At 39.6% G+C, this 16,043-nt stretch overlaps 1 protein-coding gene across 2 annotated transcripts in view; it reads right to left on the bottom strand.

Moving 5' to 3' along the window:
* Window positions 1–16,043, bottom strand: part of AMPH (amphiphysin) — a 176,187-nt gene that overhangs the window by 94,715 nt on the left and 65,429 nt on the right. For both annotated transcript variants that reach the window (XM_057550577.1, XM_057550576.1), the window contains exon 2: window positions 10,539–10,623. In XM_057550577.1, coding sequence (XP_057406560.1) covers window positions 10,539–10,623 — 85 coding nt within the window. The remainder of the gene's footprint in view (window positions 1–10,538; window positions 10,624–16,043) is intronic.

The following is a 16,043-nucleotide window of genomic DNA, read 5'->3' on the forward strand; positions in this document are numbered from 1 at the left end:
ACTGCCACTTATGATGTCTGTGTTAGTTTGTTAGGGCCACCATAACAAAATACCAGAGACTGGGTGTCTTACACAACAGAAATGTATTTCCTCACAGTTGTGGAGGCTACAAGTCCAAGATCAAGGTGTTGGTAGGTTTGGGTTCCCCTGAGGCCTCTCTCCTTGCCTTGCAAACAAACAGCTGCTTTCTTGTGTCCTCACATGGCCTTTTCTCTGTATATGTGTGCATCCCAGTGTCTTTCTCTTTTCTTAGAAGGACAACAGTCATACTGGATTAGGACTCACCAATATGACTTCATTTGACCTTAATTACCTCTATAATGGCCCTATCTTCAAAAACAGTCACATTCTAATGTGTACCAAGGGTTAGGACTTTAACATATAAACTTAGAAGGTACATAACTTCAGACCATAACAGTATCCTCAAAGCAAGCCTTAATATAGCAACAAGTAACAAAGTCAAACACTTACTGAGTGCTGCCTTTGTTCCAGACACTGTCCTATTAACTCATAATCCTCACAATAACTATGAGGTCAGCACATATTTACAAATGAGAAGACTGAGGCACAGAGGCTGAGAAGCTTGGCCAAAGGTCACAGAGCTAACAGACGGCAAGCCAGTACTGCAGCTGAGGTGGTCTGGATTATTTAGGCTCCGCAATCTGCCTCAATAGCCCACATGTTTCACTGCCCTCTCCCACCTCTATGCCCTCAAATTGTAAAGGCACAGACGCCAGCTAATGATGGATGTGGCTATGTAAGAAAAATCAACTGCTGACCAATGAGAATGCTTTAACTAAAGGAATCATTTTTTTCTGCGCTTTCATGATATAGTTCTAATCTGTAAATAAAGATACGGGTTGTTTACTTGTTTTTCTCAAAAGCTCATGATTCCTGAGTATACTCCATAGGATTCATATAGCATAGGGGTTAAGTCGGTGGGCTCTGGGATCACACTGCCTGGCTTTAAAATCTGAGCTCTGCCACTTTTAACTGTGTAACCTTGGGCAAGTCACTTAACCTCTCTAGGCCTCTGATTCATCATTGGTAAAATGAAGTGATAATGGTGTTCACTTACTAGGGCTATCACCAGCGTCAAAGGAGACAGTCCATGTAAATTATCAGCAGAGAACCAGGCACACAGTATGCATTCAGTAAATGTTGGATGCACTATTATTATTCTACCTGATACCTTTTCAATGATAAACTGTGCAAAGAGCAGGTGTTTCATAAATGCTTGACTAAACCAAGTTCTGCTACTCGTCATAGTACGAAGGAGTATCTTCACAAGGAATATACAAAACCTCCCCCAAACAACCCACTTGGGAATTGTGACTGCTTCCTTCTTTTTAATTTGTATTGCTAAGTCTCAAACACACATTTATGTTTTTCAGAAAGTTTTTTTGTACCTTTAAGTGTTTCAGTAACAGAGGATCCTAGAACCCGTGGCAGTAATTTATGCAGATGTGTAAGAACCACTCAATAATGGATATGAGAAAAAAAATCAAACTGACATGATAAATTACTGTGAGGAAACAAGAAAGCATGAATGCCCATGACCAACGGAGTAATCAAGCCCATTCCACAAATGAAAGCTTTTGTGACATATATTCAATTTTCTCGTATGTAAAGCAGAATTACAGTTATGAGTTGCTATGGAAATCAAGTGAGACAATGTTCAGAACACTTTATAAATGTTAAAGCCCTACTTATGGAAAGTCTTAATAATAAAAATACTTCATCAGTGCTATTGCCTTAGCCAGTCAGGTGTGGCTTGGAAATTTGTAAATTTTTTAAGCTTCATGGAAGAGTCTTATAATTATCTGGGTTTAGGAACACAGTCAAAAGAAGGTACAATTAAGGCATAATGTGTATTACTATTCCACATACAAGGAAATATATGTATTATCTTCAGTATATCAGTGAAATCTAAGGCTTGCATCCAAGTCGTTACTACCTTATGATGGTTCTTTAGAGATACAAGTCAACGGGTGACCCGATTCAGAACTCTGGAATGGGACCCAGGAATCAAAATTTTAAAAGGCATCCAGATGATTCTAATGGTTATTTGGGAACCCCTGCTTTAACTTCGCACTGTGTCTATCATTTAATTGACAAACTGTGTGAATGGACACTCTCGTATGTGGCTCTAGTATGAGATAGACAAAGAGGCCCTTAAAAATATGTCCGGCTCCAGGTTTCAGTAAGTCACCATCAGACATGCCTTCTAAGGCATTTCCATCACTTAGACTATACCTTCAGTGCAAAGTTAGCAAGGGGCTTAAAGGATGACTTATGAGAGAGAATTGCAGGCAATTGCAGGGAATCCGTAATACTGATGCAAATCTGAAAATCTGTGCCGATGTTCACAATCATTCCAGACAGCCTCCTTAGGCTCGGATGAGAGAGATGCCTAATTCTCTGCATCACATTCTCAGAACAGTACAGTCAACCTGGGGATCATTTAGAGAGGAGCATCCAAACTGGATAATAAGTTGACTTCACAAGGAGAAGTAGGAGATATGTGGAATTGGTCTCTAAATGAATGCTGGGAAATGAGATACTAAATCTTCTCCAGTTGGCATAGTTAATTAATGTAGTAAGGTAAAATACAATTAAGATAGGTAACAGAATAAGATAGATGAAAGGAAACCTTCTGAGCAATAATATGACAAGATTCCTCTAAAAGTGATTTCTTAAGTGGGGAACAGGTTCCACAGGAAGTGGCCCAAACAGTGATGCCTAGAACATCTGTAGTTTGACTGGATCAAATTTTAGTTAGGTTAAGCTTTTGATTTATATAGGTCATAAATGAAAAGATATTCTTGTGGATGGAATGAAAGAAATAAGAACAAAGAGGATAAAAGATGGACAAGTTCTCCAACGAATATTTTTTTCTTTCTCCCATCGGGCACCGTGGACAGCAACACCTGAATAGTCACAAGAAGTAGGCAGACTCATTTCTCTCCTTGAAAGCCGGTGAGCAAAAGAGAGGTTCAACGGGTGTGTCAGAAATGAATAAACAGAAGACTATAGAGAAATGCAGGGGCATTTGAAGAGCAAGGGCCAATACATTCTTCTGACACCTGCAGGTTTCCTCTCTCTGCTCCCTTCCACAGAAGTCAATTGTATTGGCAATCAATGGGTGATACTTACCAAAAAAAGGACTCTTAAGTCAAGACTATATATGCAAACCACATCTTTTCCACCAGAACAATGGCACAAAGAAGACTGAAAGTCTTAACTAGGGGCTTAGACCATTTTTTGTAAGAATACCAATTGGAGTGAGAGTATATTCATATGCTAATGTTAAAGGTGAAACTAGGATACCAAAATGCATTCTAATGATGGAAATATAGTAACATTATCTCAAGATTCTGTGTCTTTTTTCTACTACTTTATTTTTTAAAAGAAAGAAGACTTTTGCACACTAGACCACAAGCTTGACAAAGGCAGAAACTATTGTCTGAATTATTTATCATTCTGTTTCCAATGACTTATGCTTAGTAGACATTTAATTAGGTGTTGAGTCAGCCAAGAAATGCTTTTAATAGACACTTATTATTTGGCTTGTTATATATATTGACCTGTTACCTTCGATGAAGTGTCCAGCTCCTAGCTCAAGCCAATCTCTCCAGTTGTGTACCGGATCCCAACTCCTCTTTCTACTCAAGGACACAAGTCAGCCGTTCTCCCCTTTCTCTGGTGATTCATCACATTTTCCTTCTGTACTAAATGAGTCCCATTAGTATACACATATTTCTGCCATCTTAGGAAAATGGTGGCTTGACTCCACTTCCTTCCCCAGCTACAGTCCTATTTATTTGCTCCCCTTTGAAGCAAAACTTGAAACTTACTGTCTCCAAGCCTCCTGATATATTTTACCTCACTCTATATATTCTCTATCTATTTGGTTTTGTCCCCCATAGCTCTCATCATTTCTAGCAAACAGTATAATCTGCTTATTTTTATTAAAGTGTTTTATTTATTGTCTGTCCTGCTGTTTTGGAATATAAGATCCACAATGGTAGTAACCTTTGTCTGCTTGTTCTCTGAAGTTTCCCAAAGACCTAGAACCATTCCTGGAACATAGAAGACACTCAATAAATATAAAGAAAATGAATATTGAAATGGTTACATATTATTGTTCTAAACATGCACCCACATGCTTATCATCAATCAAATAACCGTGAAACTTCCTTAAAAGTTGATACCAAGAAGAAATAACTTTAAATTTTGGAAAATACTGGCACACTAAGATGGTTTTCAGTATTACGGAATTCTCACAGAAACTTATAGCTAGCCAGAAACAGGAGTAAACTTTATTTCCAGAGATGCAGACATATATGAATTCTCTTATAGTATATTGTGCAATTATTGAGTTCAAACTTTAATGGAAACCAAGTATAAATGCAAGCAACAAGACTCAACAAATCTCTCAGAAGTTGCTCAGAAGAAATTAACTGTATCAATTAAATATATTAGTGCTCTATGGTCAAAATATTATCCCATCAGAGAAGAGGAAGCTTACTCTAAAACACAATTCATGAAAAAAAAACCCTACAAATTGAAGAACGTAACTGGGATTCAAGGACTGAAAAACATTCTTCTGCATAATTAAAATTACTTATTACATTGTGAGTAAAAGTATGTAAAGCTCTTAGAAGATGGAAAATACCGTACATGCCAGCTGATACATATGGCGTCGCATGGAACTAGGGCAGCTTCAGAACCCAGGGAGGGGACCAAAGCCTTGCTCTAGTCTCGATAACCCAGGTTAGAATCAAGTCCAGGCCATGTGAGACACTCTCCAAAGGCTATTTTGCTGCCAAAAATTAGGATGAAAAAGAGAAAGTAAATGACAATGAAGAGGAGCATTGACACTGAATGAGTGAGGAGGCATGGAAAATCCAAGACAAAGAGTGAGTACAGAGATAAGTGTGACAAGGAGGGATATATTTACTAATAAGCACCTATCAGGTGCTAGAGGGCAGAGAATATTATTTTTTTTTTGGCTGTGTTGGGTCTTTGTTGCTGTGCACGGGCTTTCTCTAGTTGCGGTGAGCGGGGGCTACTCTTCGTTGCGGTTTGCAGGCTTCGCATTGCAGTGGCTTCTCTTGTTGCGGAGCACAGGCTCTAGGCATGCGAGCTTCAGTAGTTGTGGCTCACGGGCTTAGTTGCTCCATGGCATGTGGGATCTTCCCAGTCAAACCCACGTTCCCTGCATTGGCAGGCGGATTTTTTTAATGGCTGGGAAAGGATGCCTTCCTTTAAATATTTTATAACCTAATGAGGGCACAGATGCACATCTAAAATAACTGTCATATAAGAAAACTGGAACAATAGCTTTTGGATGAATTACAAAAAAATGTACACTGGAGGATACAGAGAAAGAGAGAGCCTGGCTGAGGGGACTGGAAAGACATCAGGTAAGAAATATCTTGTAAGTTGACCTTAAGCAAAGGTAGGACTTCAACAGATGGAGATTGCAGGTCAGGCAAGGATAGTTCAATCATAAGGAAGCACCCGCAGTGGAGAAAGTGGAAGAAGAACTTGGAAGCAAGCAGTCCAGTCCCTACATAACACCATCAGACATAGGAACAACCAGCCATCCCCTTTCACATCATGGTTATCTGTGTTAAAAAGAAATAGTTCTAGGATATCTGTTAGGACTATCTGCTCAAGGAAATTACAAAATTTTTCAGAATGTAAATGTGATTTGCCATAAATAAAAATTTTATCCACACATTAACACACTGTGGGAATATATTCTGTATTTACGTTCTTTTTTCAAACTTCTAGTCTGTAATTTTTAATTACTTATATACATATGTCCTAAAAAGTGTCGTGAAACTGCTTATAAAAATTCAAGCGCTAGTCAACACCTCTTCCATCCCAGAAATAAAAACGTGCTCTAGGAATGTGCTCCAAATGATCATTTCTGCCACTAGTTCAGCTTCAAGTTTAACAAACGTTTTCAAGTTTATGTTCAAAGCACTAGATTCTGTGCAGAGAAAAAGATGAAAGCGGCCACAAGGGACCCCTGTGCAGAGGAGAGATCAGTATGAAGACATGACTCCAGGTTTCAGACAATGGATTATCCTCATAATGAGGATCACTGGCTCTGGATCCTCCCCACTGGAGAGCATTGCAAGGTCCCGATATTTCTTTCCTTCTTCATCTGTGTTATACCAATTAGGCTGTTACCTGGTGGTGGGCATGGAGAGAAGCAGCAGAGCTACACTGTATGGTATTTCAAGGGGGAACTAAAAAGCCATGGAGATGTGAGCAGAAGTGAGGCTCCCTTCTCCTTCCTATGAGAAGTTCTCAGACCACACCTCCATTAGGGCGCCCATATCTGTACTCGCTGAAATGTGATCAAAGCTGGTTATCTGAGCCCCACCAGCCCCTGGGTTATCCTGTTGTAATCTGCACACTGGCCATAAGCATGGCATCTTAGTGGGCAAGTTTATGAGCAGGAAGGAGAGAGAGAAGCCAAGGACCTTCCTTTTACTTTGGGACCTTCTCTGGGCTCATTAACAGACCCATCAGCAAGCACCCAGGTGAACTGAAGTGAAAGCAGCCGATGTTCACACCAGTCACTTCTGCTACTTGATAGCAGCTCTGGTAAAAGAGGAAATAGAAAGGAGAAAAACAAACCCTCGGGGGAGGAAACAGTGAAGTCAGATCTCATTCTTCTGGCTGGATATCTCCAACCCTTGCTTTCCCTACCTAACTCGTCACCACGGCAAACCCTGAGCTCTTGGGGGAGGGGTCACTCTATTCTCCTTTGCTGGACCCTCCTCTCTCCTTCCTCCCTGTCCTCACTGGGTGTTCATGGACCACAAAATCCACAGCAACGGGGAGTGCAGTGGACAATGAGAGCATATGCACAGACCCTGCATCCATGCTCTCTGGCTAACGCAAACCAAGTAACTTTTAGGAAAAGAGGTCTGGGATCAAAAAGAGAATTTGGGGTTGGAACAAGATAAAAGCTAATCCTCAAGCTCAAGTTCAAACATAGACCCGCCTGCTACCTCTGTTTCCACCACGAACAAGCAGGGAATGTATCAATTACTATAAGGACTCTTATGATTTTCTTAAAGGAAATTTAAAAGCAAGATCATCAGAGCCCCAAATGCTTGAATACTTTCTAGAACGTTCTAGTGGTCTACTTTTCTTAACATTCTTTTTTTTTTTTTTTTTGGCCGCACTGTACAGCATGCAGGATCTTAGTTCCCTGACCAGGGATCGAACCTGTGCCCCCTGCATTTGGAGCGCGGAGTCTTAACCAATGGACCGTCAGGGAAGTCCTAGTGGTCTACTTTTAGAATCTTTTGATTAAGTACTAACTTAGTATGGTCAGATGACTACAATATACTGCACAAATCCAAATAAAGTTCATTTTATACTATAAATAGTATTTTTGTTGGATTTGAAATACATATGCACAGGAAAAAATATGAAATCTAGATTTCCTAGGTCAATGTCTTTAGTGTATGTCACCTTAAGAGAAAGTCTTCTGCCTTTAGAGTAATGATTCACATTAATACTAAAAATAATAGGCCTTGTAGAGGTCACCACAATCTTGGTAGATCCTTCATCCTTGGTTAATGTTTCTAAATAGCATAAAAGCATATGCAACAGATGGGAATTGGTCACCAATACATACTGGGGGTTAAAAAGACACATTTTTCCTTCTACAGAGTATTAATAAATTCAGTCTTCAGCTATTCTTCCCAACCTTTAATATGTTTCTACAGAAGATTAGTAAACCTCTCTCCTCACCTTCCTCCCACACCCTCCTTTTTTCCTTCTCTCCCTTTAATATACAGACAAGGTTAAAGTTCCCTCCCTCCTCATGGCACTAAAATGACTACAAATTTACTCTTTTTGATTAAAACAAAACAAAAAATATTAAAATATTAAAACAAAAAAATATCAAAATGAGCATGTGCAAATGCAAGATGTTTTCATGCAAGAATATTTTCAAAGGAACCAAAGAGGGTCAGGAGACTCCCTGAGAAATACTATTTCTACATTTCCATTCTATTTGTTTTACTCTTATCAAGTAGAATTGCTTGTGCAAGTTTCCCCAAATGTTGAAGTTTTACCTGCATCTTGAAATCTGCTAATGATCTTGACAGAACTAAGGTGTTGATCTTCAAGAATGACAGTATACTATGGGCTCCATAACATTTGAAAATGTATATAGTGCAAGGAATAAGCAGCAGAGCATTTAACTGATGATGATTTAGCCAACCGCACTTTTCTCTAATACCTTAGACAAAAAACAATCTTCACCTTGTTCAGTCAACAAAGTCCAAAAAAGAACAATAAAAATTCCCTATAAGGGGTGTCCCTGGTGGCGCAGTGGTTAAGAATCTGCCTGCCAATGCAGGGGACACAGTTTCGAGCCCTGGTCCGGGAAGATCTCACATGCCGCGGAGCAACTAAGCCCGTGCGCCACAACTACTGAGCCTGCGCTCTAGAGCCCGCGAGCCACAACTACTGAGCCCACGCATCACAACTAATGAAGCCTGCACACCTAGAGCCCGTGCTCCACAACAAGAGAAGCCACAGCAATGGGAAGCCCATGCACCACAACAAAGAGTAGCCCCCGTTCGCCGCAACTAGAGAAAGCCTGAGCACAGCAACGAAGACCCAGCACAGCCAAAAATGAATAAATAAAATAAATAAATTTCTATTAAAAAAAATTCCCCATAATTGGAAAATGCAAAGTACTACCTTATCATGAATGCATTCCTGAACTTGATGCTTCCCAAGGTTAGCCTTCTGGGGTGCTAAAATGTCATAATGCCATAAAAGTGATTGAGAAAAAAAATCTAACAGCAAAGAACTAATTAGCTCCACAGGGACACACCAGACAGGAAGACTAGGTTTCAAAGGATAGAGGATAAATCCTCAAGTAGGGAAATCTGTAAACGTGAGTCACTTCTTCTATCCAAAGCCAATCCCTTCAAGCAGACACTGGGGACTGCCCTGCAAAGTAACAAGGGCATTGATTGACAAGTTTCTCTGTGGGAAGTTGCTGCCATCCAAGTCAATGATCTACACGAGTGCTATCCTAGTGTATGAGAAAGTGTAAGAGAACTCACCAAATGAGAACATCAGGAGATGTGGAGAATCTGTTCTCCTGGAGGAGACTGGGGGGCAACTTATTCTATGAGCCGACATCCAACATTTCTCTAGGAATTCTCTTTTCTACCTTCATAAATCCAAAGCTCTCTATAACACTCAGTGATCTGGACATGATCTATTTTTCCCTCTATTACTGTTTTCTTCTCCAACTCCCCTCTCTCTTTTCTCATTTTCAGATAGAACGAGATCGCTGTTATTCGTAATAAATTGGGTTCCTATCTGTCCGACCCTTAGTCTTGGGATGAAATTGGAGACATTCAGGAATGTGTTTTGGTGGAGACTAGTCTACCGGGCTCTACCTGCTGGATTTTATATCCCCTGTTGGTGAGGAAAAGAAACAGCATGTTACAAAACAGCCAGAACACTGATACACAAATGGAAAAAAGAAACCTCCAGGATCAGGGATATGCAAACAGAAGCAAAGGCAGTGACACAAAACCTATGTTGATCTTCCATTGCTGGTTGTCATCCCTGAGGCCACAATTTTCTCTGTGGACACTTGTGGCTCCAATGACAACAGGAAAATAAACCCATGTCCTTACATTTTCCCTGTGTCCAAACCCTATTTTCCAGAGTTTGCTGGCCCAGCCCATCTCTAGAATGACCTCCAGATTTGAAGCTTCTAATCTAAGAGAGCCCAGCCTTTACCTTCCCTCTCCCTGACCCTCATGCCTGCTCTCTAAAGGTGATATGCCAGCCATTCATCAAGCCTTAGAAATATAAACAAATAATTTAAAAAACAGTTTGTTTCTTTATTCATATGTCTGTTAAACATATAGCACCCTAATAAAGGAACAAATATCACAAACTGTGTTTTTCAACCTTTTTTTCATCATCGCCTCCCCTGAGGAAACTTTTTAGACATTTTTTTCCCTAATTATACCCCCATGAAATTTTAATACCACAGATATACCATGTCTACTTATGTGAAGTATTCCCATAAAAAGAGTATGATATTTTTCATCCACCAATAACCAATTTTCTCCCTCTTTGGGAGATATACTCTCTATTGAAAATGTGTGATCTTAAAGCATGCAGCAATTGAAATAATTTTGTCAGAAGTATTTAATTACTGCTAATACTCAGTGGAAGATAAATCACCAAAAAGATCGCCTTTCCTTTAGATCAGTAATCTGTATTGAAGAGCTCCAGAGAAGCAAAGTCTTCATCTCCTGAGATTCTAAAACACAAATCTTCCTGCAGTGCCTACTACCTCTTTGCCTTGCACAGAAAAAGTCTACAGAATTAACCATTGTTCCCCTCAAGTTAATGCCAAGCCCAATGAAGAAGATCTTTCTTCAACCTCAAGGTATTTTATTTACGCACTAAAACACAAAGCCAACCTATTTCCCACTCCAGAAATGAGATAAATATACTTGCCTCTTGCCGTTTGAAGTTCTGCACATATTCTTCAAACTGTTCATCTTTTGTCTCATCAGCTTTCCCAAGCTTCTGAAGGACCTAGTTTGTGAATAAAACAAAATGGTTGAATTTAATAATGTTTTCAGGGTGGGATAGGGACGGTGGGAGGGAGACGCAAGAGGGAGGAGATATGTATATGTATAGCTGATTCACTTTGTTATAAAGCAGAAACTAACACACCATTGTAAAGCAATTATACTCCAATAAAGATGTTAAAAAAATAATAATGTTTTCAAACAATAAGCAGAGCAAGGCTGTTGTTTCGCTCTTCTGAGGAGACGTCTCTCTTAGCACAGCCAGCTTTCTGTTCTGTAAGCATCTTGGCTTAGTGGCTTTGGAGTTGAACAGACCTGGATTTTAATCACAGTCCTACCACGCGCAGGCTGCATGACCTTAAGGAAGTGTCATGCTACAGCATTCATTTATTCACATACTTTTTCTCCAGTAGGCTGTAAGACTTAAAGACAAAAGCTATGCCCTGTCCTTTTGTCCAAAGCATCTGGCACAATGCTTGATGCATAATAGTTGCTCAATTTTTTGTTGAACGGTGAATCAAAGTTATTTGAGGAAAGTACTAGCCTACTTCATGGGGATGGATTTAGAATCACTGGAGCCACAGGTACATGGTAAATTCTCCCCCGGCATCTCCTGACACTCGCTTCAATTCAGTAAACGTTCAAAGAGGCCCTGGGATACACAAAGCCCATGCTAAGAACTGGTCACCAGAAATAGATATATGAATAAAATAAGGCCCCAGGACTTAATCTTAAGCTTATGATCTAATGGGGTAGACAAGGCAAGTTCACAAATAACAAATCAAAGACCATCTGTAATAAGCAAGATGAGTGGATTGCGAGGTGTTAGAAGCAATATTCCCTTAGAGCTGAGCTCTTCAGGGAATCCTGGTGGGGATTCTTCAAAACATGCTGGAATCCAGCAATCCCACTCCTGGGCATATATTCAGAGAAAATTATAATTTGAAAGGATACATGCACCCCAGTGTTCATAGCAGCACTATTTCCAATAGCCAAGACGTGGAAGCAACCTAAATGTCCATCGACAGATGGATGGATAAAAAGATGTGGTACAACATACCAGCAACTCACTTAACCTCTCTGAGTATATTTCTTCATCAGTAAAATGAAGATAATAATAGTAAAAAAAAAAAAAAAAAAAAAAGATGTGGTACATACATACAATGGAATACTACTCGGCCATAAAAAAGAATGAAATAATGCCATTTGCAGCAACATGGATGAACCTAGAGACTATCATACTAAGTGAAGTCAGTCAGACAAAGAAAGACAAACACCATATGATATCACTTATATGGGGAATCTAAAATACGACACAAGTATGAAGTTATTTACGAAACAGACTCAGACATAGAAAACAAACTTATGGTTACTAAAGGGGAAAGGGGTTGGGGGAGGGATAAATTAGGAGTTTGGAACTAGCAGATACAAACTACTATATAAAAGAGATAAATAACAAGGTCCTGCTGTATAGCACGGGAACTATATTCAATACCCTGTAATAAACCACAATGGAAAAGAATATGAAAAAGAATATGTATATATATACACACACACATATATAGATATACACACACACATATATAACTGAATCAGTTTCCTGTACACCAGAAAATAACACAATGTTGTAAATCAACTATACTTCAAATTTAAAACCATGCTGGCAATTCCTGCAGACAGGAACGTGGCAGAGTACATTCCAGTCAAGGAAGCAGCCTAAGCGAAGACCACTGGAAAAATTGTGATGGACCGTGAACTGGACATGAGTGGCTCTGTCTTCCTAGAGCACAGGACTGGGTATCAGAAGAAGCAGTTCTTAGCGACACAGCAGAAAGTGACTTTGGGACGGAGCAGAAGAATCCTGAGAGTCATGATTGGGTACACTACTCGAGATTCCCATATCTAGTATCTAAAACACCAACTTATTTAAGAATTTATAAACACTCCAGAAATGTTGCCTTCTCAGAACACGCACACCCTATGGCATTACCAAATATGTTTTTCCAAAACATAACCATTTGGGCAATAAAACATACACTCATACAAAGCACTTTCTATGGCTAGGTTTTACATCAGCTTATGCTAATTTGTTTCCTTAAAGATATAATCTTGTACAAATTGATACTTCCTTAGACTCAGTTTAGCATGTTTTAAATAAACCCAAGTATCAAAGTATTTACCCAACAAGTCAGAGCCCATGCAGATTCCTTCAAGAAATAAATTTTCTTTGGAGGTAAATAGTAATTATTCTAAGTATATAAGTAAAAAATGATTATTTTATTCTATTCTAAAACTAATTGTTTATAATATATGCTAGTATTCCTTCCTTTGGCATTACTAAACAAAGATTTTTTTTTTTTTAAAAATAAAACTGTATACAGACTCACATATATTACCAATGACTCAACTTCACTCAATTTCATATCCCAAACCAACATCATATATGAATAATATGAAAGATATATTATTCCTCATTGCAAATTTAGTATTTAAACAAAGCTGGATGTATCCAGTAACATAACTATTAAAAGGACAAATAGGGCTTCCCTGGTGGCGCAGTGGTTGAGAATCTGCCTGCCAATGCAGGGGACACGGGTTCGAGCCCTGGTCTGGGAAGATCCCACATGCCGCGGAGCAACTAAGCCCGTGAGCCACAATTACTGAGCCTGCGCGTCTGGAGCCTGTGCTCCGCAACAAGAGAGGCCGCGACAGTGAGAGGCCCGCGCACCGCGATGAGGAGTGGCCCCCGCTTGCCGCAACTGGAGAGAGCCCTCGCACGGAAACGAAGACCCAACACAGCCATAAATAAATAAATAAATAAATAAATAAAATTAAAAAAAAAAAAAAAAAAACAGTAGGTCCTTTTAAAAAAAAAAAAAAAAAAAGGACAAATAATCACTCTTACTAACTAATAATCTCTTCTCACTTAAGAGTCTCTGTGAAAGACAGACAGAAAACACTAATTTTTGAAAGAACTGGGCATTGTAACTAGGGAATAAGTTGATAAGCGTAAGAAACATGATCAAATATATATATGAACTATTTTAAAGTTAACAGTGGTTATTCCTGGATGGTAAGATTCAGAGTGATTATTATTTTTTTCTTTATAATGTTACATTTTCCATAATTTCCTCTATGGTTATATGTTACTAAAGTAATCAGGAAAAATCATAAAGATAAGTATCAGAAGTTTATCATACTGATATCTGGTATATAAGAGATTTATGTATTAGATTCTAGTACAAGCAAGTAGATTGTTAGTAACTAGTTGAAAGACTCTCCTCAAAAGATACTAATGAGTGAATTAATATCAACTGGAAGAAAGGTTTCCAGAGGCAGCCCTTGGGGACCTATACCTGATTCAGTGATTCATGGGTAAAGAGAGGGTATCAATGGTACTTACTTCACAGTATTGTGTGAAACTACCAAGGATACACATGGAAAGGCTGAGCTTTGATGCCTAGCATATAATTAATGCTCAATAAATATCTACTATTATTATAGATATTATTATCTAACACTATCGAATAATTTATCAATGGCCTAAACTTACACTGACAAAAAGTTGGGGAGGATATTGGATATGTCATATGATGAGAATTAGGATTCACAAAAGAAAGCTTCCCTAACAAGATGAAATTCAACAGGGATAAAATGTAGGTCAAAATATAATTGTCCAAGTGCCAGATTTATGTATTCAACTTTCAACTACAATGAGACAGGATAGATGTTAAGAATACATGGCTCCTGCCCTTAGGTAGAAATAAGGAACCATTTTCGCCGACAGTCAGTATGAGCTGACAAAGTGATATTGCTGCCAAAGCATCTAATGTAATCTCAGGCTGCACGAATAAGCATAAGAGGTACCCGGGGAGCAGTCCTGAATGATTCTATGTGGTGAACAAGTTGATAAACACATAGATACATAGACAACCTGGAGTCAGCTGAAGGGGCCCCCAGAAAGGCAGAGAGTTGATACCATGAGGTAAGAGGCATAAACGATGTAATTGGTATATTAACAGGGAGAAAAGGAGACCAAAAGGAAAAGAGTACAGCTGTCTTCAAATACCTGAAGGACCAACATCAGGAAGAAGGACTGGACTTTTCCCATCAGAAACCAAGATCAAGAACCAGCACGGGCAGGTAAAAGCTATATCAAGAAAATGTTTGTGCCAGAAATTTCTATCATGGTTTTCTGCAAATTAAATAGTTTGTTGGTAGAGGTAATGAGCTCACTGTCCTAGGAGTTATTTAAGTTTAACCCAAAGTTACAGGTGCTAGAGAAGAGATTTATTCATCAAACTGGCGAATGGAATGAGTCATATTTCAAATATCTTCTCATTCTTGAATCCATAATCAATGTATCATGTTAGACATTTTCCCTAGAGAAGAATGCAAATCTCAATGAAGAGAAGGCAGAGAAGAACATCTGTTCGTTTCTATCTCCAACTGATATTGACTTGCTGAAGACTGCTTGCCAAACCCTGTGCTAGGGGCTGCAGGAGAGCAAGCTGCGTTCCAGGGACTGTGGTCACGTGACAGGTCTGAGCACGGGTGCAAGATGTGGAACTAGGGTAGACATGGCTAGCGTGCTAGGCAGAGGGCAGATTACGGAAAGGCTTCGTCTGCAAGACTAAAGACTTCAGTCTGCTTGTAGAGACCACGGGAAGGCAATGAAGAGTTTCCCTTCCCTGGAGACAGCTACATGATTAAATCTGTGCTCCCTGGTGACAGTGTTAAGGACAGATTAGAAGAGAGAAGGAGTGGAAAAGGGAGACCAGTTAAGAGATTATTTAAATAGTCCAGGCAATAAATGACAGCCGGAGCTAAGGAACAGATAAAACCAACCCTCAAGAAGTAAACATACAGGGGGCTTCCCTTCCCTGGTGGTGCAGTGGTTGAGAATCTGCTCGCTAATGCAGGGGACACTGGTTCGAGCCCTGGTCTGGGAAGATCCCACATGCCGCGGAGCAACTAGGCCCGTGAGCCACAACTACTGAGCCTGCGCGTCTGGAGCCTGTGCTCCGCAACAAGAGAGGCCACGATAGTGAGAGGCCCGCGCACCGCGATGAAGAGTGGCCCCCGCTTGCCACAACTAGAGAAAGCCCTCGCACAGAAACGAAGACCCAACACAGCCATAAATAAATAAATAAAAATAATTCCTTACTATTCCACGTTAGAGCTTCAACACTTCAAAAAAAAAAAAAGAAGTAAACATACAGAACTTCACAGCTTATGAGACGAAAAGGGTGAGGACAGAATGAGTCAAGGGTGACTTCATTTCTTCTGTGGTGGCTGAATGGGTCATCTGGTGACAGTCAGGGTGCTGAATTGTTGCAAAGTCTCCAGGGAGATGGGAATGGTTTAGATGTGGAATTGGAAAAGGTAAGAACCAAAAACACAAAGCAGGAATCGTGGGTGGAA

Source organism: Balaenoptera acutorostrata, chromosome 7, assembly GCF_949987535.1.
Source record: "Balaenoptera acutorostrata chromosome 7, mBalAcu1.1, whole genome shotgun sequence".
Lineage (NCBI taxonomy): Eukaryota > Metazoa > Chordata > Mammalia > Artiodactyla > Balaenopteridae > Balaenoptera > Balaenoptera acutorostrata.